The following is a 24,528-nucleotide window of genomic DNA, read 5'->3' on the forward strand; positions in this document are numbered from 1 at the left end:
CATCTCTCCCAGCTCTGTGCCCTCGGCAGCCCCAACACCCCAAATCCCCAGCTAAACCCACCCTCTGCTGCAGCATCCCAGCTGCAGAAGACCTTTTACCCCCCTTTCCAAAAGAGAGGAGTTGCAAGGGTGCGTTGGTGGTCCCCAAGGGGCAGCGGCCAGTCGGGGTCAGGGGCCAGGAGCTGCAGTGCCGGCACAGCACAGCGCAGGGAGGCATCTGGGGGGAACACACGGAGTCAGTTCAGTACAGGCCCTCTTTAATAAAAACACGAGTCAGCTGCTGGCGTGGGCAGTGGATTTTCTAAACATCCCCTCATATCCTGAGAAAGGGGGAAAAAAAAAAAAAGTAAACGGGAGGGGGGGGTTGAGGGGAAAAAAAGAGAAAGAAAATAAAAGAAAAAGAAAACAGGGAAAAAGGCCAGAATTGAAAGCAGACACAGGGAGAGAGCAGCTCCTTCCCTCCGGTTTAAGGAGGCGATAGCAGGGCTGGTCCGGGCTCCTTTTGTTCCCCGTGAGCCGGGCCCTCACCGCTCGCCCCATCGCAGCCCGCAGCAGAGCTCCCCTCTCCTTGCAGCCACTAAGGCTTCTCCTCCTTTTAATTTTTTTTTTTTTTTATTTCACGCATCACGCTCGTCCGCCGGGCGTTAATCGCAAATTCTGCTCTGCAAAGGGTCCCCACAGAGGGTGGAGGGAGGAAGTCGGAGGAGCTCCTCTCCTCATTGGCGAAACAGCCTCCCCCTTCTCCTCCTCCCGAGGTCTCTTTTATTTATACACGCACACACACACGCGTGCACATCCCTCGGCCCCGGGATTTGCTCCACACTCGGGTCCGAGGAGGCTGGACCCCCTCCCAGCTGGGCTGGGGGTTGCACAGGGCACTGCTGAGATGCACTAGAGGAGCAGAGCAGGGGCTTGGCTGCAGCCCAGCCCTGGCACAGCCTTGCCTCTCCTTTTGATTTTATTTTATTTTTTTTTCCCCTCCTCCCCTCCACTTCATTTCTTTCTCTCCCTCTTTCGCCTTTAAGTGGAAAAGCCTTGCCAGCTGGGGAAGGCTGGGAGGGCAGGGAGAGCCTCAGCAGGCAGCAGATAGAGAGTGCGGAGGAGGAAGAGAGGAAGGAATTTCGGGGCGGCCTTCGCCGGTGGGACGTGCGGCGCAGGCACTCGGCCGGTGGGACCCTGCCCAAGGTAAGCTCTCGTGTCGCCCACCCGGGGGCTGACTCGCCCTCCTGCTCAGCTCTGGCTGTCCGCATGGCAAACATCGTATTGGAGCTGCTACAGTCCCAAGGGACCCTGTCCCTGAGCCAGCCCGGTTGCTCTGGAGCTGGCTTTGCCCCCCTCCAAGAGGTTGGCAGCCCAAAACGCTCCCCCGAGCTCTGGGGAGATGGTGTTTGGTGGAAAGCAGCTGAATTCTGTGGCATCCCATGGGAAAAATCGTTCCACCAGCTCTCACCAGGTCCTGGACCCAGGTAGCTGAGAGAAGCCAACGGGATGCTGCGGTTGTAGGGAAGGAAGGGGGGTCCCCACTGGAGTGGGAGTAGGGCCCAGGTGATCTCTGCTTCTCCCTGGATCAGGGGCTTGCCCTGGCTCTCCAGGCTGGTGGGTGGGAGGGCTGGAGTGTGCCTGGGGGAGAGGCCGCTCACCACCCCTGACAGCGAGATGTCCTGTCATCCTTCCGAGGCGTGAGTGTCCCCCATGGCAGAGCAGTGTCGCCCCAGGGTCAGCCTGTCCAAACATGTCCCTGGCCATCCCTAAAAGCAGATTGCTCCAGGACCATGTCCTTGGACCTCAGTCTGTGGCTGCGGTGGGGCTCCTGTGCCTGTGCACCATGGAGAGGGACGTCTGCAAGCCCTGCCCAGGGTCTGTGCCTGGGTGTGCTGGGTATTGGAAAGGGCAGAGCTTGGTAAAACCCTACTAGGCGTGGATGGGGGCAACTACTCTGCTATCCCAAAAGCACAGGAGCTGAGGGCCTTGAACAGGACAGAGCTGGCCTGGAGTGAAGCTCTGACAGCCCAGGGACAGGGGTTAGCATGACCTGCGGGGCTAACTGTGCTCACTGTGGTGCCAATGTGGGCTCAGAGTATCCAGCTCCTGCACTCACCTGCCAGTTGGGAGTCATTCAAAGAAGGATTTGTGGTGGAAAGGGATGTTGTGCTCCTCCATCCTGGTCCCAGAGCAAGTGGGGTTTATGATAAAGCCTTGGGTAAACAGCTTAAAGTAGTTGGTCTGGTGCGCAAAGCCTGTGTTGGCAGAGGCTTGGCATTCCCGAATCTTTTCAGAGGGTCTCCCACTGATGACAAGGACTAGCAACGTTGAGACCCAATGCTTCCCAGGGGCCATTGAGGGATGGGTGGGAGGGTCATTTCCCACTCAGCACCCTGCAGGACAAGGTGCCTGTGCCTCCCATGCTCTCTGGAAAAGAGTGAGTTTCATGTGGTCACCATGAGCCAGTGTCAAGGACATGGCTCTGCCTGGCAGAGGACACAGGCCAGGCTGGCTTGGAGGGGGAGCTGCAAGGCAGCTGCCCAGGTTGGCAGCCCTTGCCAGGGTCTGACATGAGGCTTGGAGTCACTCCTTGAAGGGATGTCACCCAAGCTTGGGTGTGCTCTGGTTGTGGCAGCCACCAACCCTGGGCAATGTCCCTGAGCCCAGGAAGTATCCCTAAATCAGTCGGTGCATCAGGAGGGATCAGTGTTTTGGACAAGCACCAAGTCACAGCAACCCAATTGCAGCACGCAAAGGGCTTTTCTCTCTGCCTAAAGCCAGCTGTCCCTTCCTCCAGCTCAGGAGCATGGAGGGTCCTCATGGAAGGAGCATGCGAGGGGAAAACAGCCACTCAATTCCCTGCCCCTGGATCACCTCCTGCATCCCTGCACAGGACTGGGAGTGTGGGGTGCCCATGGTCTGAATGGAAAGCACAGTGTGAACACAAGCATGGCCAGCTGCAGTACTGCAGTCAGGGAGAAGTTAGCCATGGCTTATTGTCCACAGTCCTGGGCGTTTCTTGTGGGCTCCTGCAGGGCTCTGGCCTGGCCTTGGCCCTCTGCAATCCCTACTTAACCACGTGGGAGGTGGATAAGTACATCCTACACCCTGGGATGGCACCAAGCTGGGTGGGCAGCTGGTGTGCATGGGAGTGTGGGAGGATCCCAAGAGCTCCAGCAGAGTCCAGAACCAGCCAGAGTGGCTGTAGTGGACACACACCAGATTGCAGCATGGTTCCAGGAAACCCAAGCTCTTCCTGAGGGATGTGCTGAAAGGTGCATGGCTGGAGGCAGCTCAGAGAGGCAGGGTGAAGGGAGCGGGTCCTCCCCAGCAAGTGACACTGAGTACTTCAGCAGGGATGGACATGGAGTAGAGGGGCTCAGGGACAGCAGTGAGAATGATGAGAAGTCCAGAAGAAGCTGCAAAGGACTGGGAGAGGGGTTGATGGGGCCCGTTGGTCACTGGGTGTTGTGGGAAGCTGACACAGTCTTCATGCACAGGTCATCGCAGAGAGAAAAGAGCTTTTAGGAAAATATCTGCAGGCTTAAAGACAGGAGGCTGAGTTCCTTCAGCCTCACAAGTTTCAAAGGACATGTCAGGCAAAGCTCTGGCTGGGAAGACATGGGTGCAGCAACAGGACAATGACACCATGGTCACTTTCAGCCTCATTTTTGACGGGTCTGTGACAGGATTTCCAAGGCATTCAGAACAACAGTCAGGGAGAGGAGAGCACTGAGACCATCTCCAGGACTGGGGCAAGACAGGATTGTCTCAGTGAACACCAGAGGAAAGCTGAGACTAAGAAATGCTCCCTAGCTGTGGGAGTGATGCGATGCAAGAAGAGACCGTGTTGGCTGGATGTGGCTTTGGCCAAAGGACCAGCTGCTGTCAGAGGCTCCAGGCAGGGACTTCTCTGCCTGGTGCCCAAGGTTCCTTTGGCCTTGGTGTCTGATGGGAAGTGGGATGGGATTGCAATGCTGTCCATAGTGTCAGGCTGCAGCAAAGCATCTTCCTGGGATGGAGTGGCAAAGGGCAGGGAGCAGAGGAGCTGTGTGGTGGCTGAATCCCGTGGGAGCACGGCTGCCAGCGCTGGCAACTGGGGCTGCCTTTGACCCAGAGCTGGAAGGAGCTGGGGACCATGTGGGCTCGGGGTTGGCTGGATGTATCCTATCCCTGCAAGGGAGGATTGGAGCTGAACACTTCGTGGAGTTTGTTTGTTTGTACTTTAACCAAGGGAAAGAAATCCCCTGGAGAGGAGCTGCAGGGGGAGGGTATAGACTGGGTATTGTTTCCTGAGGGGCTGGAGCAGCTCCAGGAGGCTCCTTCCGCTCCACCAGGCAAATTGGACATAACGAGGCTTGTTTTAGGGGTGGTTGTTTCCCCTCCTCCTCTCCCCCATTGCCTAATTAGGGTTCCCAAGCTAAGCGCACCTCTGTCCTGTTCTGCTGCCACCGAGATGCCTCCTCCTGGAAGGGCAGCATGTTCCCAGCACCATGGGGAACACGGAGCAGACCCAGTTGTGACAGGGACACATGATGCAGATGAGGGGGTGCTGGGATGGGTCATGTGCTGAGCAAGGGGGTCCCATGGGTCCATTTTCCCCTAGCCTGATAGCAGGAGCTCTACAGTGATGTACTGCCCCTCACACCCTGCCTTTCCAGCATCCCTGGGTGCACGCCAGGCTCTACCATGCCCTGGTCTGTGTGTGTAACCTTCCCTTGCAACCACCAGCCTGCAGAACCAGAGGACCCTGGTGTGCAGAGCCTGTGCAGGGAGCAGGGAGCTCACAAAGCTCCCACAGAAAGGCTGGTGCCAGGACAGCCAGGGTGGTGCAGTGTGTGGTGTTTGTTCTGCACCCATGGATGGACTCATCCTCTGCAGGCCACGTCTGCAGGGGCACCTGCTCATCCATCCAGCAATTCACTAACACCCATCTTCCTTGGGCTCAGTAAGAGCCAGGGTGTGATGGAGCTGGCAGGAAGCTGTGGAGTGCAGGAGCTGGAGCAGGGAAGGGTTAGAGAATGCAGGGACATATCAGGGCACTGCACTGATTGTTAAACCCTGGAAATTCACCAGGAAACAGATGGAGCACCTTCTCTCTGTGTGGAAGGGAACTGGTTGGCAGGTGCCCATGGGCAGCACAGGGGTGCTGCTCCTGAAGCAGCAGGAGATGGGCAATCCTGCTCCTCAGCCCCATCCTGCCAGGCCCTCTGCCTTCCCTCTTCCGGCCCAACTACCATGCGAAAGAGTCTGTGACTGAAATCTTAATGCTACCAAGACCCAGCAATTGGCACCAATTAAATTGCTACATTCATGTTTGAATTGCTTTAACTGGCGAGACACACTGTCTTATTTATACAAAAAAATATGTTTGCTTGTGGGTTTGTCTGAACCGGTGCCAGCAGAAAATACACCATTTCAAGCCCTGCACTCTGCAAGTTCATTCTCCTCTCCCAAGCTGGAAGTCACCTTGGTTTCAGCCTTTGCCAAGAAATGGTGGCAGAACAGAAACACTGCTTTCCTCGGGGCCGAGCACTGCAGGCACCACGAGAGGGGTCCCCTCCTCTCTCCCCACAGGCAGCTGCCAAGTTTCCTTCTCCAGCCTGGGAGCTGTTTGGGAGAATATGGTCTGATTCAGGAGCAGGACTCGGTGCCCATTTTAAAGCAGCACTCAGGGGGAGGGCAGGGGGTGCTGGCAGCTGTTGCTACCAAGTCCTGCCTCAGCTTCCCCCCTGGAGGTTCTGTCAGGTTTTGGGGTTAGGGGCTGTTTGCAGAGCATGGGTGCAGAGGGGAGCTGATTTCTGCTTTCTGACTGAGAGGAGAAGTTGTAAAGAACCCTGCATGCAGGTTAGCAAGCATGGCTTATGCTGCCTGGCCAGAGCATGCAGGAGGAGGTTATCCATCTCTGCAGTCCTGGTGCTGAGTGCCACCATCCTGGTCTTCCTGCCCCACACATGAGCCTATGCAGGAGGGGGCAGAGTCAGCCCACGGCACCAAGAGCTGCACCAGAAGTTGCATTTTGCTCCCTCTCAGAAATCCAGAAGCAACAGGGCCAAACAAATAGCCCTCCTCTGAAAGCAGCATCTGCCCTTTGCACCCAGCACTGGCTGGCCCCATCCTTTCCCACCCTGGCCACAGTGCCTGCAGATAGGCAAGAGGTGCCCTGACCACAGGGATGGTGAGTGCCTAATCCCAGCCACGAGAGCCTAAAACCCCAGAACAAAGCAATTAAGCTCGGATCCCTCAGAGGCAGCTGAGAGGAGCTGATGCATCCACAGAGATTATCTCCTCCTCCGCAGATCTCAGGGAAATGCTCACAAGAGGATCAGGTTGCTCAGCCTTTGCTGGGATGTGGGACTGGTAAGACCACAACACTCTGCCAGCTCCTGAGGCTTTGCAAAACCCCGACATCCTACTGGGACTTAGGATGGTTCTTTTTCTCATCCTGCCTCCCTTGCCCTCCTCTCACAGCTTATTAGTGGTTAATTAGAGCCAGCTGGGACCTTTGGCTCCAGCCCTGGCCCCACCAGAGCAGCCACCCTGGATCAGTGGCGGTGAGCAGGTGATGGAGGTGCTGACGTGCTGTGGATTGTTCTCCTCCCTCTGCAGACATCAGCAGAGTGCTTCCCTGGAATCACCATAGGAAGGCAGACACGGCTTTCTGGCAGCCATGGAACAAGAGTGAGGAAAGCCCTGGGAATGCCAGGACAATAGATAAGAAGCCAAGATGGTGCCTGATCTTGGTTCCATATCCCCTGCTTCCCTCACTCTCTGCTCTGGTGGGGAGAAGGAGCAGGTAAGCAGATGGACTCTGCTCAAGGCAGGCAACCCCCATCCAGTCTGACATGCCCAGGAGCTGGGATCCCCAAATACGCCAGTTTGGGGTGGAGGGATAGGAGAGCCCTGAGTCACTCAGCCAGCCCCAAGGCTTTGCTACCCGGTTGGAGGGGCCAGTGGGATGCACAGAGAGCTGTGTGGGTCCTGCACTGTAGTTTGGGTGCCCTGCAGCCATGTTCATAATTGACATTGCTCACATGCTTGTGAAACAGTGTGGTGTATTCTCCCAGAAATGTCTTTGCTGTCAGGGGTAATGGAGAAGTTAGGGGACAGTCATGGACAGCCCTGGCTGGGCTGTGTTCGATCATTTAGAGCATCCTGTTGGAAGAGAGCACTGGGAAGGGCTGAAATGCTCCCAAGGGGCACATTTGTACCTCCCTAGGGGGGGTCACTGCACTACAGGGGGTGAGTCCTGAGTCTGCACAGGGCTGCTCCCCACACCCGGCGTGAGCATCCCCAGACGTGCACAATGCCAGACTTAGGGCTGTGCTCCAAAATGCTGGCCAGCCTCCAGCACCACCCCAGACCAGTCCCAGCACCACCATGGCCCTGGCACACACTTTCTGCCCTAGGGAGACCAAGGTGGGCAGGATTTGACCAGGGCGAGAAGCCGGGGATGCAGCAAGGGACAGCTGGGCATTGCCCAGCACGTGGCAGCCATTCCTCCCGACACCCCCTCCCTCCTTCCCCAGGCCCAGGTGAACCCTGGTCTTCGCCCAGGGTTTTCCCACAGTCTGGGCCAAGCTTGCAGGCTCCGGGGAGCAGCCCCCAGGGTCTGGCCTTTCCTCCGAAAGCGGAAGCCGGGGAGCATGCGCAGCTGAAAGGGCCATGGATACCATCACTCAGGGCTGGGGAATTATTTATAACACTGGCACCTCTCCAAACAGATGTTTCTTTTTATTCTGAACTTGCACTAAATGGGTCACTCATTTCCTCCGTCTCCCATGGGCTTAAAACAGAGGGGGAAAGAGGAGGGGATATGGGTGAGAGTGCAGGGCTCGCCCTGGTCCCACGTCCCTCTGTGCTGGCTCCTCACAGGGACGTGTTGTGGAGAGCCCAGGGCTGGAGATTTGCTGGATTCTGTGTGGGGACGTTGTGGTCCCCCCTCACTCAGAGAGGGAGGATGGCTGTGGTCAGACAGGGTTGCGTGGGGCTCGCCTGCCCACCCCATTCCTCACATGGCTGACTCCCGGGCAGCTGAATCACACTGCTGGGGCTCAGTGTGGACTTGTCATCCTCCTTGGCAGTCTCCCTCCCCTGCTTCAGGGTCACAGTCCTCATTTTCAGCTTTCTGTCAGGTGCTGTCAAAGCCTGTGGCAGGCTGGCCAGGAGGAGGCTGGGTGTGCCACCTCATGTGCTGACATCTACTGCAGGACCCTCATGACCACACAACCACCTTCTCCAGGTGCCTCTGAGGCTGGGGACCAGAATCTGGGGTCCTGGGCAGGGGCTTTGGTAGTGTCAGATCTGCTCCCTTCCCCAGAGGTCAGTAGGAGAACCATCCCCTCCTGTGGGCACAGTGTCCCTGGGCTCGTCCCTCAGCTCATCCCCAGAGGTGGCATCTGCCCATGCTTTTCCCATCTCCTAGAGAGCTCAGTCCATACCAAGGCTGTGGCTTTAGTCACATCTTCACAGCCAAGGAGCTCTCACAAAACCACTCAGAGGGTTCTGGCATAAGTGACACTGCCTGTGCTTGCAAAACTTCACCTCTCCCAGACTGAAACACCCCCAGATCCAGCACATTGCCAGCAGGTACCCAGGGCTCTCAGCATTCCCCGGTCTCACAGTGTCTGGGTAAAGCCTCAGGGCCCCCTTAGACCAGGTGAGGAGGGTTTTGCCCCCAGGTGTTCATCCCGGGGCAGGGATGGTCTGTGGGGCACAGGGACTCCCCAGCCCTGCTGCTCCTCAGTCTGGTTTCGGATTTCCTACCTCTGTGTTTTATCAGCAGCCGTTTATGGGCTTTGGGATGACAGGCTCCCCATGTGTGTGCCCTGCCCAATTCTAGCCTTTTGCTGGGAAAAAGAAAAAGGGCTCTGTGATGATAATCTGGCCTGTGAGTAAACACGGTGTCATGGGAGCTGAGGGACCCCAGAGGAGAGATGTTGTAACTCCGGACAATTCTAGCCAAGGGGAAAAAAAAAAAAAACAACCACTCAGTTTTATTTAGATTAAAGGGTGGGAAAGAAGCAGTTGCAGAGGCCAGAGGGAGGGTGGCAGAGGAAAACAGGACAAGCCAAGAAGTTTCACTGCCGGACAAGCAAGGTTTGGGTTTCAGGGGTCACCAGCCTTTGCTCAGGGAGCCTTTTCCCTTCAAAAGCGGGGGGTGGTGTCCCCCTCCCCCTGCCAGGAAAGCCTTTGCTCCCTGGCTGCGAGCAGTATTGATCATGGGATCCATAGGGGGAAATTTTTATTGTATATGGGCACCCATGATCTCACTTAATGACTCAGATGCGCTTAGACAAAGAAGAAATAAAGTATATTTGACTTCCCACTAATTTGCACCAGATGTCCCTTGCCTGCTTGGCAGGGCAGCAGGGCCATTGAGCATTGTGGGAGTGCCTGGAAGCACAGCCCTGCTAGAAAAGGGGCTAGAAATAGAAATCCAGAGGAAGGGAAAGGATTGGCGGCTGTGTGAGAGCTCCTTCCCGATCAGGCGAGGTGCCCTCGCAGGCAGGGCCAGCATCCAGCACCTCTGCCCAACAGCACAGGAGCAGCCATGAGGGCAAGGAGAGCATGGCCAGAGAGAAGAGCAATGTGGGGCAATGGATGCAGGAATTGCCCCTGGAAATACAAATAGAATTTGCTGAGAGGGGGCTGTTCACCCTGATTTCCAGCAAACAGCACATCCTCTTACTGGTGACTAATGGTCTGTAGGGACCAGAGCTCCTGCCAAGGCAGCTGCCCGGGCAGCTGTGGCTGTTCTCCCCCTCCCCAGCATGCTGAGCCATCCCCTTCCCTGTGCACCAACTCTGCAGGCTGGTTCTCAGCTCCCACAGCTCTGGGGGTGCTTGTGGGACCCCCCCCACACACTGGTTCTGCACAGGGCACTGGTTGTGAAGAGGCAAGAAACATGGTCTAGGCATGCTGGGGAGGAGGGCAGTGGACTGGAAGGACATCCTTGGAGTTCCTAACCCATCCTCTCCCATGGTTTACAACATTTACAGGGCTGGAAATGGCCCTGTCCCACATGATGCGTGCTTGGGGACAGGCAGTGCCATGCAGTGTCCGTGCCAGCAGTGGCTGCCATGTGTGTTCTGTCAGGATGCTGGGAGACACTCAGGGAGCAAGCGCAGAGGGAAGGGGGCTCAGAGGTGTGGCAGGGCACACAGAGCAAAGTCAGAGGAAATTCTTGCCTTGTTACCCAAAAATAGTGAAGACTGAACCCACACAGCATATTTTGGGTATTAGCAAAGGCATCTTAGGCTTACTAGCATTCTTAAAGAAGAGGGAGGTCTGGAGTGGGGGAATGTTAATGAATCAGTAGGGTTTGGTGATGCTAGAGCTGCTTAGCAAGGCATTCTGAGGTGCAAGGAGTGGTAGAGGTGGCTCCCTAAATTAAGGTGGTACCATCCCCAGTAGAGGCTGGATACAGCTTTTCCTCGTATCCAAAACCCTGGGCGTTGCCCTGCTCCTGCTGCAGAAACTCCTGTCCAAGTTCATCAGCCACAGAGGTATCAGTCCCCGGCTGCTCGAACGAGGGAGTGGGAGAGGAGGTGGAGGAGAAAGCTCAGCTGTCATCAGATTTGGGATGCAGGAGAAGTGGGAGTGGGCTGCTCTGGAAAAACTGTGTAGTCATGAGATGGGGAGTCATGAGACTTGAATCCTGGTCCTGGCGCAGCTGTGGCCCTGGCCGTGCTGTTTGACCTCTGCTCTGGCCCTCTCGCCTGTGTCCTGTCTGTGGGATCACAGGCCGTCAGAGCCCTGTGCTCACTGCTGCGGCTGCTCTGGCATCGTGGGGTGACCCCTTTTATTCCATCCCCCAGAAACCCCCTGCAAGAGCACAAGGCTAGAGATGCTCAAACAGCATTCCAGCGGTGCCTGACCTCAGCCAGCCATGGGACGCTTTCCCTTGCCAGCTGGGAAAGCCAGCAGCCCCAGGGCTGGCTCAGCTCTCCTCATCTCTGCTGCAAACTCTGCTCTCTGCTCGGCCAGGCTGGTGTGATTACAGAGGGGAGATAAGGACAGGCAGTGTCTGTGTCACCAGTCAGGGACAGTTGCCTGTATCTGTGTCTTGTTTGGACTCCAAACCCTCCCAGGCCTCTCAGTCCAGCAGTGCCCGGCTCCGGCCTCGCTGGGCGTAGTGCGGGGGCGAGCAGGGACGTGCCGACTGTCGGGGACCAGCCTCCCCCACGGCTCTTGGCCAAGCCCCAGCGTGACCCCCGGGACCTGAGCCCCCCCAGGACCCGAGCCCCTGGGGAGCACAGCCACCCCACAGGCATGTGGGGCTGAATGTGCTGTGGGGCTGTGTCACCCAGCCAGCGCGGCTGCCCTGAGAGCCAGCCGACCTCCTGTCTCCTCTCCCAGCCAAATTCCTCCTTTAGAATAATAAACAGTGCGGCTCAAGAGAAAAGCTCTGCCTGGCCAGGACTGGTTTGCCTTCACATTGCAGAGCTGGAGAGGGGCAGAGAGAAGGTCTGTACCAGTGCTGGAGGGGAGGGAAGGATGGTGAGGGGTATAACATGGGGATGGAGAGCTGGGACAGCACCTTGGTGGCTGTGAGGTGGGAGGCTGCCATGGAGCTGCAGGGCTGAGTGAAGGGTGCTGGACGTGGCATTGCTGCAGGAGCTCCCCAGCCTCCATGACTGTGCCCAGATGGGTGAAGGCGAAGGGTCTCATGGCTTGAAAATACTCAGGTCCTGGCCTCTGGGAAGGATGTAGGAGTCTGAGGGGTCTGTGGCACCCTGCTAACCCATAGGGGTGGGAAGAGACCACCCAAGGCAGCTGAGCATCGTGTAGGTGCTTGTGTTTGGGTCCCTGGTTGGGATAACGTCTGTGTGCCTGCTTTTGGATCACTGAGTGGGGTTGCTCCTCCTTGTCTGGCACTCTTAATGGCACTTACAGTTCCTGCTAAGAACAAAAGCTGGGATTGAGGAGAGAAACGAGTGCTCTCAAGGCTGGCAGCGAGCTGGGTGCATTTGCATCCCTTGTGAAACGCCTGTGTGCACCCACATGTGCAAGCACACGCGTCCCCGTGACAGCGAGAGAAAGGCTCGTCCCTCTGCCTCCCGCAGGACGGGCAGAGCTCACCCGGCGTCTCTGAGCATGCCTCTTGCTCCGGCCGGAGCAGACAAACAAGGGAGAGGTCACCACTCTTTGCGAGACGTTGCCACCCTCCCACTCTGCTTGGGAAGCATCTCCAAGAGAAATGCCTTTCTGCAAAACCAGCAGCTTTATTAAAACCAGCTAGGAACACAGCGGAGGCGGCCAGAGGCAGCAGGCGGAGGCTGTGGGGCTCTTGCTGCTCGCTGGAGCAGCACCCCTGCTCGCCCAGCGCCAGCACACACCCGTGCCCGGCTCCCTGATCCGGCAGGGCAGGGGTTTGCCCATCAGTGATCTTGCAGAGATCGCTGCTGGAGTGATCACTCCTGTCTGTGTGGGGACAGGAAGCCAAGATCTCGCCTGCAGCAGGACTGGCAGTGGCAGCCATGGAGCTGGACAGGCAGATAAAAGCTGGGCATGAGCTCGGGAGGATCTTAGCTGCTTACAGGCAGGTATCTGGGGGGTTGGGGTGGTGAATACAACCTGGCTTGGGCATGCAGGCAGGGAGGGGTGAAAGGAGAGGATCCCAGTTGTCCTTACAACTTTGAACATTGAATAATGGATGAATCACACACCTCTGTAAAGGAGAACGGGGAAACGAAAGTAATTGTTCTCATGGCACTGCCTCGGGGGGCAGAGATTAGATTGTCCATCCTCCTCTCTTCTGCAGCTCGGTGCTCTCTGAGGGTGGGTGCAGGGAGGTCACATTCATTTACAGGCTGAATTTCACCTCGGTCCTTTCATCCTACCCACCCCCAGCTCTTGCCCTAAGTGCTCTTATCCCCTCTGGCAAACGCAGAGAGAGAAAGAGTCGTAGAGTTTTTTCAGGAGGGGGGAGAGGGACGCTGCTGAATAAGTTGGAGACCTGGAAGGATTTGTGGTAGATCACATTTTTGTTGAGCCAAAGCAAGAGAATAATAAAAACATCTGACAAGCGCACGTCATTTAAAAACCATTTCCTCCTTAACATCAAGCAGACTGGGAGGCCGCTCCAGGGCCGAGAGGCAGCCGACAGCTCAGTAAGAGACGGTGCCTGGGGCCGGGTCAGCAATTCCAGATTTCCACTAGCCCTCCTTGAGCCTGGCAAGAGCTCCCCAGAGCACCGCTGGCATCACGGGTGGCTTCTCCTCGGGGTCTGCCCTGGGAGGTGGCCCAGCGGCAGGGCAGGAGCTCAGCCCTGGGTTGCAGCGTGGCTGAGCCATGAGGTTCAGCTCCATGCAGGAGCATCCCCAAGTTCCCCAGTGAATTCATTTCCCCCAGGCTTTGCCCAGGCACAGAGAAAGCCTTTCCCCTTTCTCTTTCCCTTGTCAGTCTGTTCATTTTGCTTTTCAGAAATACTCATTCCCATCCCTGCAGGCGCCATGGGGAGGGGTACCTGTCACCCCAATACACAGGAGTCAGACCCCTGCTCCTAGGGATCTCTGGCCTCATCTCTTTTGGCTCTTGGTTTGCACCAGGGAAGGCTGAAAAAGCTCTGTGGAAAAGATTTCTTGAGAAATGTTGATTAGAAGGATTTTAAACAACAGCAAAAAAAATCTTAGATGTTCTCTTAAATTTATGTATTTAAAAGTTAAATACAAGAAACTGATTTTTGGTGGAGTTTCTTCAGGCTTGTTGTGGTTTAACCCCAGGCAGCAACCAAGTGCCATGACAAGGCTGCTTTTATTTCATTGGAAGGAGCAAACAATGTGGGAGGGTTGGAGTGGGATCTGTTTTCTAGCAAGTTTTATCTCACTGTGACTGAGGGAAGAAAATCTAAGGAAAAAAGGCAACTGGTAAAGCAGAGGGAGGGAGGAAGGTAGGGCTGTGCAGAGCAGGGAGAGGCGTTTCCAGCAGAGATGAGCAAAAGTTGACACAACTGCTGGAGCCTCCAGCAAAATCCCTGTTCACCAGTGGGAGATGCCTTAGAAACTGCTCCTTGTGCAGATCCAGCGTGAGGGGGAGCCACCACCCCCCCCCCCCCCCCCAGGAGGGAAAGGCTGAGAACTGGGGAGAGATGGAAGGTTTCTGAGGTGGAGAAGTGAGGCCAGGACTTGGGTGGGGGCTCAGGGACCCCTGCCCAGGACAGCCGAGGGATCCCTCCTCTGCTGAGTGCCGTGCTCATATCACTTTGCTCTTGACAGGATTCAGACACCAAGCCCAGAGCCCACCATGCTGTGCCCCACTCTCAAGACGTGTCTCGGGCTCCTCATCCTCACCGGTGAGTGCTGTGGCTGGGCAGGGGTGTGTGATCCCTGCACTGGGATGCTGCCCTGGGGGGCTCACCTCAGGGTGAAGGGGAGGAAAGGGGCAGTACCATGGGGAAGCACTGGGGTGCACAGCATGCTCCAGGCACATCTATCCCTCCTAATGCCTCACATCCAGGGGATGATTCAATCCTGTGGCAGGGTGGGTGTAAAGTCCCCACCTGCTTCATGGCGATGCACAGCACAGTGGGAGAAGGAGACCTTTCCATAGGCAGCACTGCCAGGTGTGCTCAGACCTTCCTTAGCAGACACCCAAGAACCCACATTAGCAGGACACCCCACAGCAGAAAGGATTTGGTCAGATCCCATATATCCAACAACTCCCCACAGCAAGGCAGTAGAGCTCCTGGCTGCACCTGGGCTGTTCACAGCATTGCTGCTGTCCCCAGCTGTCCTGCCCACCTGTGGGGACACCAGGGAGGAGCACATGTCACAGCCCCACTGGGACATCTGGACAAATGGTGGAGCAAGGGAGCTGGGAGAGGCACGGGGAGCCATTCAGGAAGACCTTGCCTGCTCTATTGCTTCCAAAGGATTTCCTGCAAGGTTTTGCTTCCATTCCTTTGTCACTTTCTTGTAAACTGACATTGTTTCAGCCTAGTCTGTGTCCTGTCTGACACTGTCCGTGTGGACAGGCAGCCAGAAGAGCAGGGAATTGCCTCCTGTCCTCCCTGAGGGTTCTCCACCTAATATTGCCACAGACATCATGGGCTGCATTGAACACTGCTAAATCCTGTGATGTCTGATTTGCTCTCCAGTGAGGGTTGCAGGAGGTACAGGGAATGAAGGGTGACCCACCAAGGTGTGGGCTGGCAGGACATTTCTGAGGAGAGTGTGGGTTTGTCAGTGGTGATTACACTAGGGAAGGCAATTCCAGGGTTTTTTCAGTGTAAAGTTATTTTTCAGTGTAAGGACTGACACTACAAAGCAAACACACTGCCATGAGGTGGTGCTCCAGTGTGCTTCTCTGTGAATTTTGGAGGAATCCAATCTGGTCTCATGTCACTCCTCTCTCAGGTATGCTGCAGGTAACATTTGGGGACAGCAAGCTGCACATCGAACCCAGAGACACTGAGCTTGTCCTCAGCCTCCACAGCAGCTTCTCCCTCCTGTGCTATGGGGACAGAGAGCTGGTCTGGGAACGTGAGGGGCAGCCCCTTGCTGCCTCGCTGGAGCACAGGGACGGTGTCTTCGTCAGCAATCTCACCCTCAGGAACGTGACAGGCCATCACACTGGGGAGTACACGTGCACCTACAGCCCTGAGCAGGCTCCAGAGCCAGCGGACAGGAAAACCCTGTACATCTACGTTCCAGGTAGGGGACAGCATGTCCTTGCCTGTGGGTTTCCACAGGGTTTAGCAACTAGGAGAAAGAGGGCTTTGACTTATTGTTCTGTCTCCAAGCACCTGGCCTTCCCAAATCCCTCTTCCAACAGCAGAAGAGCCCTTATGGTAGGTCTCTCTGGCTGTGGCATTCTCTGGTGTGCCAGCTCATGGAGAGAGAGTGTGGTGTGCTGGGACAAGTGGCGGGGGAGCAGTGGTGCTTGGTAGTGCTGGGTTTCTCTCGCCCTTCCAGGAGAGGTTTGACAAGCACACAACATGCAGCTCTACTTTCCCAAGAGAAGTGTGGGAAGAAGCATCCTGCTAATATGGAGTCAGGGCCCTGTGTTGGAGTATTCCCGGATGAGCACAGAGCAGCCCTGCTTAAGCTTCAAGCAGCTTTCTCTAACCAATGTTCCCTCTCTCCCACAGATCCCTCCTTGGTTTTCCTCCCCGTAGCCACCTCTGAAGAGCTCTTCATCTTCATGACGGGCTACACAGAGGCTGTCATCCCATGTCGTGTGACCAACCCACAGATGCAGGTCACCCTCTATGAGAAGAAGGTGGAGAACCCCATCCCAGCTACATATGATCCACAACAGGGATTCAAAGGCTTCTTTGAGGATAAGAGCTATTTCTGCCGGACATTCGTGGATGACCAGGAGGTGGATTCAGACACTTTTTACGTCTACAGGATCCAGGGTGAGCTGACATTATCTCAGCACACCTGTGCACCTGCTGTGGCTGTTTCTTCAGGGCAATGGCAGGGGACAGCAAAGCTCTCCCCCATCTCCTCTGTGATGATCACTTTGGAGGCTGGATTTAGTCCTGTCTCTATTAGAGAGTAGGTTCTGCCTACAAGTCAGCTCCATCCCTCAGGGAAGACAGTTTCCACCGGACCAGTCCACCCAAGATAAATGGACTGGGTGCCCACTTATCCCTTCATAATTCATTCCTTTCGTCCACCTTTCCCACAGTGTCATCTGTGAACGTCTCCATCAGCGCGGTGCAGACCATGGTGCGCCAGGGAGAAAACATCACCGTGATGTGCACCGTGAGCGGCAATGAGCTGGTCAACTTCAACTGGGATTATCCCCGCAAACAGGTGAGTGCTCCACATCCACAGGTTCTGGGCAGCAGCTCCAGCCTTCACCCAGAAGTGCCATGGCAATCACTCAGCAATATCCCATGGCAAAAGTTATGGGATGCTGCTGCTGCCACACAGGGAAGCTTGACCGGGATATCCTTGGATTAAGACTGTCTGTCTCAGGGGCCTCTGATTGGTGCATGTTTCCTGGCCCTGTGGCAGCCAAACTGGGGTCCTCTACCACTTTCTCTCCCCTCCCTGTGAGCCCAATGGCAGAACATGTTCATGGCTCCTCAGACCATGTCTCCCGTGCCCATTTTGCAGGCAGGGGAGGCTGTGGAGCCCGTGACTGACTTCCTGCCTGGATCCACTCATGAGATCCGCTCCATCCTCATCATCCAGAATGCAGAGCTGGAGGACGGTGGCACCTATGTCTGCAATGTCTCCGAGGGCTACCATGAGAAAACAGACCTGAAAGACATCACCGTCCAAGTGATCGGTGCGTTGCTCGCCACACACCCAAAGCCAGCAAACAATGTGGGCATCCAGGCAGGATGTCCCAGAGTGACCCCTTCTCCTCTCTCACAGCCTCCAGCTCTCTCCCCTCCTCACTTCTGCTCTAAGTAACCATTACAATGAGCTAAACCTTACCCCATGTCACCCCTGCCACTTCTTGGCTTCAAAACATCCCAAATCTCCCATCATGGCCTTTGTGACTCTTTAACACTCTTGAGGGTATGGGTAAGAGCTCTTCTGCACTGTGCAGTGCCAAGGGGACGTGAAGACAGATTGTCTTTCATCTGCATCTGACCTTCTTTCATGTAATTTGAGGGAAACTGCCCCATCTCCGTTATCTCCACAAGATAAGAGCCACATGCTGCCCTGTGAGCTCCTCTACTCCAGTGTGGTTTTGCATCCACACTCTCCTCAGACACAAGTCTGAGGTCTCAAGGCATGGATCTGGACCTGCCCCACCACTTCTGGTCATTCAGAGAGTTTTGTTCCAGATCCATATTTATCCAAAGGGCCGGGCACAGGGTTGTTTCCCTCTCTGACTCCCCTCTTCCTCCTGTGCCCTCTCAGAGCGTGGCTTTGTTCACTTCCATACCCACGTGCCCAGCACAGTGTACGCTGAGGTCCACAAGAGCCACACTATCCAGGTGGAGCTGGAGGCTTATCCCCAACCCAGCATTGTGTGGTTGAAGAACAACAAGACATTGACCATGGAGAGCAGCAGTGAGTTCACCATCACCAGCAGGAACCTGTCAGAAACCAGGTATGGGCCCATCATTCCTCACCAGGGTGCAGGGAGGGGGTAATTCACAAAGCAATCTCCAAATTGCTGGCTGGACACGGTGGTTGAATGGTTTTCTGTGAGTGGATTTCGAGCCTCAGGTGGATGGGAGCTGCTGTCTCCAAGCATTATCAGTCCCCAGGTACCTTCCCACAGCCTTCACTCTGTGACTGTCTCCCTCAGGTACCAGACAGCTCTGGTGCTGGTACGGGTGAAGCAGGAAGAAGGAGGATTTTACACCATTCGGGCTTCCAATGAAGATGATGAGCAGGAGCTCTCCTTCCATCTGCAGATAAATGGTGAGGATGGGCATGCAGACACAGGGCTGAGGAGAGCAGGAGCAGCCATAAGGGGTGCCACCATCCTTTGCTGCAGAACCCTCAGAATGAAGCCCTTACTTCTCTGGCTGCAGCTCCAGAGTGGTCTTGCTTAAAGAAAGAGCATTCAAGCAAGAAACACAGGTGAAATATCTCACACTTGGCCTCAGAGCAAGTGGGGACAGGGAAGCAGTACAAACACCATCAGCTTGGCCCAAGGTAGTAGATACAGAGATTATTGTACAGCTTTCATGTCCAGGACTTTCCCCTGTGCTCTCCAGTCAAGCTACATGGCAGCAGATCTCCTCCATAACCCCCTCAAATCTTAATCTTTTTGCTGTTCCCTTTCAAAAATAAAACACAATTGATGTGATGAGTCCTACCTCATCCCTAGGCTCTGGTAGGGGTACAGTTGAATCACGTTACCCAGAGGAATCGTGTTCCCCTTCCATCCTGCAGTCAGAAAGGAAGATTAATTCCCATCACTGTCTTTTGTTTTCAGTGCCAGCTAAAGTGGTGGATCTCAAGGAGAACAGCAGTGCTAGCAGTGGGGAGCAGACTGTAACATGCTCTGCTGAAGGCATGCCCCAGCCTGAGATCAGCTGGTCTACTTGCAGCGACATCAAATGGTGAGTGGAGGGATGGAGGCCATGAGAACAGCTGGACTTTTATTTATTAGAATAATAGGCCATTATTTAACTGTATTCTGCTGGCCCAGACACCTGGGCATCCCATGGTGGTGCGTGGTCCCTTCTGCCTCTCAGGTTCCTTTATCCTCTCTGGACCAGGTGCAGCACCAAGGGACAGCCCACCCGGCTTCTGGGGAACGAGTCGGCCGAGATCGGCGTGCAGACCAACGCCTCGTACCACGCGGAGCGGCAGCTGTACCGCGTCAACAGCACCCTGCAGCTGCACAGGGTGCACGAGCCCCTGCTCCTCAGGTGCACCGTGCAGAACTTCCTGGGCACCAACTCCCAGGACATCACTCTGGTCCCACATGGTGAGGGCTGAGTCAAGTTTTGAGCAAGTGGTGGGGAGATAGACCTTTCTGTGTCTCCAGCCTGGAAACCTGGGTGCTTCTGCCCCAAATGAGGCTGTCTTTGGGTTGAACAGAAAAGATTATTCCAGCTGGAGTGTGGAGCCCTTATGTCCAATAGCCATGGATATGCTCTTCCCACTACTGGCAGGGTCATTTCTCCAGGGAGACCAGAGAAGAGTGCCTGGGCAGGTCCCCAGTGTCTTGTTATTAGCCCCCGGGTCACTAGATGGTGCCATGGACTTGAACATCCACGTGCTGAGCACCCCAAATATGAGGAAGGATAGTCTAAGCCCAGGCCCAGAGCTGCCAGTTCTCCCCCAAGCAAAACAGCCCCTCTTTATATACTCCCATGGCCAAACTTCTCCTGAGGCAGCAGACCCTTCAGCAGGCAGTAACAACCCATCACCCCCTCATCCCTGGGGGACTGGCCCTGCAAGTGCTGGGCAAGTCTGCCCGGGAGGAGACTGTCCCTACCCAGAGAACAGCTCAGGGTCAATGTCTGGGGGAGGAGTGGGCAGGGACCCCTTTGCACTGCTCTCACCTCCTTTCCCTGGGTGCTTAGGCCGTGCAGGGGTGGAGGAGTCTGATTGCTGTCTCTGTTATTTTTGTAGCCTTGCCATTCAAGGTGGTCATCATCTCTGTCATCCTGGCCTTGCTGGTCCTCACTGTGATCTCCCTGATCATCCTGATCGTCCTGTGGCAGAAGGTAAAAGAGGAGAGTGTTCCCAGGCCGACACAGTGGTACCCCAGGGTTAGGGTGGCTGGGCCTGATGTGTCCCAGCTGTGTCAGGATCTATGGCCTCCATTAGTTCCTGCATGCCCCTGGCATCTCCGGAGTAGATAGGGAATGAGACAACAGCTGGAGGGACCAAAGGCTCCCTAAAAAAGTCCACACACATCCCCATGCCCTCTCTGACTCCCAGCCTCTCAGATGTCTCTTTTCCCTTTGCTCCTTTTTCCAGAAACCTCGTTATGAAATCCGCTGGAAGGTGATTGAGTCAGTCAGCTCTGATGGGCACGAGTACATCTATGTGGATCCCATGCAGCTCCCGTATGACTCCACCTGGGAGGTGCCCAGGGACAAGCTGGTGTTAGGTAAAGGCTCTGCAGGTCCCACTGATGGATTCCTGAGGTCCTGGCTGTCTGGGGGTGATAAGTTTTGGGCTGAAATCTCCAAAAGAGACCAACAATAAACACAGAGATCCCTGGAGATACAATGTGGTCCTGGAAAAGGGGGATCGTCTGGGGCCATGGTGGGAGGCTAGCTGCCCCTTTTGGCATTAAGCATTGTGTTATTCCCGGCTATCCCTCCTTGTAGCTGGCAGTTCTGGAAACCAGCCCCAACCCCAAACATCATAGCTCATGACCATGTCCGTGCCCACCAGGATGACTGCAGCAAGGCTGGTGTGGTTTTAGACAGGCAACTTGTCTTTTCCAGGCTCCTCTCCTCATGTCTCCTCTAGAACATTGCCAACTTTGCCTCTTTGCTGTTTCTTTGCAGGACGCACTCTCGGCTCCGGTGCCTTCGGTCGTGTGGTGGAGGCAACAGCCCATGGCCTGAGCCATTCACAGTCCACCATGAAAGTGGCAGTCAAGATGCTCAAGTGTGAGTTGTCCCCCTTTCCCCACCCTAAAGCCACAAGACCAATCAGTGCCATGCTCTCCCCTCCTTGCCCTGCTGCTCACACTGGCTCTCCCCAACAGCCACAGCCCGCAGTAGTGAGAAGCAAGCCCTCATGTCCGAGCTGAAGATCATGAGCCACCTGGGACCTCACCTCAACATTGTCAACTTGCTGGGGGCCTGCACCAAAGGAGGTAGATGAGCCCTGAGAACCCTGTGTCCTCTCCCTGCTTCCCTGGGCTGTGCTTAGGAGGACAACTGTCCTTAGATAGAATAATTCCTGTTGTCTGGTTCCAAATGATTCATCCTTCTCCTAAGAAAGCCTTGTGGGACTCTGAACACCTTTCTTCCAACCTGACTGAAACTGGGAAAGCACGTCTGTAATTCCCCCCTCCACAAACACAAATTTCAAATGCCAAAAAATGCTCAGTACCAGAAAGGTGGCTTTTCCCTTTGGCCCTGCCCAGACGCCCTGCAGTCTCGTAATATCCTAGTGGGATGAAATTCACAGGCATGGTGGCCAAGGCAGGACTGATGCAGGTGTTCTGTCCCACCAGGACCCATCTACATCATCACCGAGTACTGCCGCTACGGGGACCTGGTGGATTACCTGCACCGCAACAAGCACACCTTCCTGCAGTCCTACGGAGAGAAGGCACGGCGAGAGGCGGAGCTCTACGGGAACACCCCCAAGGAGGACCATGTGCACAGGTACCAGGAAAGCAGCTCTCTCCTTCTCCCTGGCACCTGCCCCATCCTAGCCCCCTCAGGGAGGGAGGCTGGTACTGCCAGGAAGGATCCTGCATTTCTCCAGAGCAGTGAAATAAACGCTGGCCCAGCACTGGGACACAGCTGGCTGTTCTGTTACCTTGTTAGACCAGCCCTTGTGCCAACCAGTGACCTCCCAGCACCTCCTGACAGCAAGGAGTTAGCAAACTGTGTGTCCTGGAGTCTGAGTTTGCTAGCACACATGCCAGCAGCTCCATGCCAGTTGGGAATATTTCCTGGCATTGTTAACTTTATTGGCATAACCATAGCCATGCTCTGAGTACAGAGACACTGGGTTTTCCAGCATGTCTTAGCCACTGGAGACCTCAGCTCTGCATTTCCAGGGCAGGTGGAGTTGCTACCAAGCCTAAGGGAGAAGTGCTAGAAGGAGGGCAGTTGCACAAAAGGTGCCACAAGGAAAGGGAAATGGTCCTTCATCTGGTTGCCAGCTGTAAGGGATGCAGGCATGGCAGCACAAAGAAGTGGTCCCATGGGAAGCTAGAAAGCAGCATTTCCTTCCAACACGCCAAAACAATAGAAAAATAGAGCAGTGTTACAGCTCCCCCCTGCCCTTTCTGCCTGAAGGCGGCTGAGATCTTCCTAAGCACTGTGCCATTTGCACATTTCTGCATCCATGATGCAGGGCTTCCTTCCCAGCTGTGTGGGACATTTCAGTGCTGGGGCTGAGGTTTCAGGAATTTCAGACTCACAAATCATTGCCCCCAGCCCTCGTGTCTCCTCCTCCCCTCTGGATCTGAACAGCCTCTTCCCTTCCCCCCACAGCCACCTCTCCATGTCTGTCGAGAGCGATGGGGGCTACATGGACATGAGCAAGGACGACTCCCTAGACTATGTGCCCATGTCTGACATGAAGGGTGAAGTCAAGTACGCTGACATCGAGTCCTCTAACTATGGCACCCCCTATGAGCTGGACAGCTACTCCCCCTCAGGTAACAGCTTGGCCAAAGCGGGGGGGAGAGGTGCTTGTACTTTGGGTGTGGGTGCCTTTGCTTGCAGAGGTTGCCTTTGGGACACATCCAGCAGCGGTGGCAGATGTCCTCACAGTGAGAGCTCCCAGCTCTGCTCTTTTGTTGCTGGAGGCAGAGCATTCCCCAGTGTGTCCTTCCCCTAGTGGGAGGCTCACCAGTGTGCTGGGTAACACCAACATCCATCTCTGCTTGCCCTCAGCTCCTGAAAGGACAGACCGGGTGACACTGATAAATGAGTCTCCGCTCCTCAGCTACATGGACTTGGTGGGCTTCAGCTTCCAAGTGGCCAATGGGATGGAGTTCCTGGCTTCCAAAAACGTATGTATGCTGGCTGGTCTGTGGTGGGAGCAGTGGTGGTGGCCAACAGTGAGTTCTCTGCCGTATCCTGTGGTCAGCTTCCTCCCACTGTCCCTCTGTCCGTGCCAAACTCCTCGTGGGTGAAGTGGCTGTGCAATTGAAGAGCTGCTGACCACTTCCCTTTGGAAACACAGTCCTGGAGATCAGCGTGACTATATTTGCATGTGACAGCTACTCCTGGCTTACACTGAGCTTCAGACCTCAAATTCCCTGACTCTGTGCTCCTCCCGAGCTGTGTTCAGCACAGCTGTGGCATTATATCATCCCTATTTACTGGGATGACCAAACAGTGTACAGGGAGCTAAAGCACAAGGCACTCTGCAGCAGAGCAACTACTCTTACTAGGCACCCTTTTTGCACTGCGTGCTCTGAGCACCCCAGGACTCACCAAAAGTGCTTGTTTAGTGGAAATTAAGGAAATTTAGTGGAAATTAATCCTCTGGGATTTCCTAAGGTGTGGCTTAGCTCAGGGCAAGCAGTAATATAGCTGGATTGTGTGAAGCTCACAGGGCAGGGCTAACAGAAGGCATCAATGCCATCAACAAGGAGAGAAATTCCTGGCTCTCTGCCCCCAGCTAGACAGTCTGATCTGCAAAAGTGCATGGTCAGTGCACCTGCAGCAAATTTCAGGGCTGTTCATACAGAAAACATCCAGCATGCTGGCAAACTAGGAGGCACAAGCCAGGCTGGTGTAACTCTGATGCCTTCAGGCTGCTGGGTTGGATTGTCCAGAGATGGAGACCACCCCTTCCCTCCAGCCCACCAAGTCCCCCTGCTTGGTCCAGCCCAGGCAGTGCCCTCTCTGCTGGGCTGTTCAGATTCCCCCTGCCAGATCCATATGGCTGTTGCTGTCACAGGGGAAGCAGTCCAGGCAAACAGCAAAAATGTGGTAGCTCTGCTAGTGCTCGAGCCATGATTGTCCCTAGAGGTGAAGGAGACACCTGAAATGGTGTGAGGTGATTCCTTTCCCTGCAGCCCCAGGAATGGGTCAGTGCTGGAGCTGGGCTGTGTCCTTGGGCTGTCTGAAGATCCCTCACAGTGACAGTGCTCTGTCTCCCCCCTACAGTGTGTGCACCGTGACCTGGCTGCCAGGAACGTCCTCATCTGTGAGGGGAAGCTGGTGAAGATCTGTGACTTCGGCCTGGCGAGGGACATCATGAGGGATTCCAACTATATCTCCAAAGGCAGCGTGAGTACCAGCAGCCTGGCAAGCTCCTTCTTCCCAGGGCTCTGGGGCTGGCACCCCCTACATAGTCCCCCTGAGAGCCACCTGTCCATCAGTGTGCCCAGAGGTGGTGACAGGGCAGGACTCCCAGGAGATGATGTCAACAGCCAACCATCATTCACTTTGTGTGCTCTGTACACTGTGGAGTAGCAGAATTGCGTACCCACATCTCCTGGCTCTTTACAGAA

The 24,528-nt window shown here is 55.4% G+C and overlaps 1 protein-coding gene across 2 annotated transcripts in view; it reads left to right on the plus strand.

Moving 5' to 3' along the window:
• The first annotated feature begins 610 nt into the window (after positions 1-610).
• The window catches only part of PDGFRB (platelet derived growth factor receptor beta), a 32,187-nt gene continuing 8,269 nt past the window's right edge, over positions 611-24,528 (plus strand). The window contains exons 1-18 of one of the 2 annotated variants that reach the window (XM_048319863.1): positions 611-1,185; positions 14,202-14,278; positions 15,342-15,638; positions 16,076-16,345; positions 16,621-16,748; positions 17,055-17,229; positions 17,814-18,006; positions 18,208-18,323; positions 18,844-18,970; positions 19,130-19,341; positions 19,992-20,086; positions 20,343-20,475; positions 20,882-20,986; positions 21,085-21,195; positions 21,559-21,712; positions 22,553-22,719; positions 22,958-23,076; positions 24,182-24,304. In XM_048319863.1, the coding sequence (XP_048175820.1) occupies positions 14,230-14,278; positions 15,342-15,638; positions 16,076-16,345; positions 16,621-16,748; positions 17,055-17,229; positions 17,814-18,006; positions 18,208-18,323; positions 18,844-18,970; positions 19,130-19,341; positions 19,992-20,086; positions 20,343-20,475; positions 20,882-20,986; positions 21,085-21,195; positions 21,559-21,712; positions 22,553-22,719; positions 22,958-23,076; positions 24,182-24,304 (2,574 nt within the window). In that variant the 5' untranslated portion in view covers positions 611-1,185; positions 14,202-14,229. Of the gene's footprint in view, positions 1,186-6,757; positions 6,779-14,201; positions 14,279-15,341; positions 15,639-16,075; positions 16,346-16,620; positions 16,749-17,054; positions 17,230-17,813; positions 18,007-18,207; positions 18,324-18,843; positions 18,971-19,129; positions 19,342-19,991; positions 20,087-20,342; positions 20,476-20,881; positions 20,987-21,084; positions 21,196-21,558; positions 21,713-22,552; positions 22,720-22,957; positions 23,077-24,181; positions 24,305-24,528 lie in introns of those variants that run through there. The other variant, XM_048319864.1, reaches the window with a different exon arrangement.

The sequence above is a fragment of the Corvus hawaiiensis genome, chromosome 15, assembly GCF_020740725.1.
Source record: "Corvus hawaiiensis isolate bCorHaw1 chromosome 15, bCorHaw1.pri.cur, whole genome shotgun sequence".
NCBI lineage: Eukaryota > Metazoa > Chordata > Aves > Passeriformes > Corvidae > Corvus > Corvus hawaiiensis.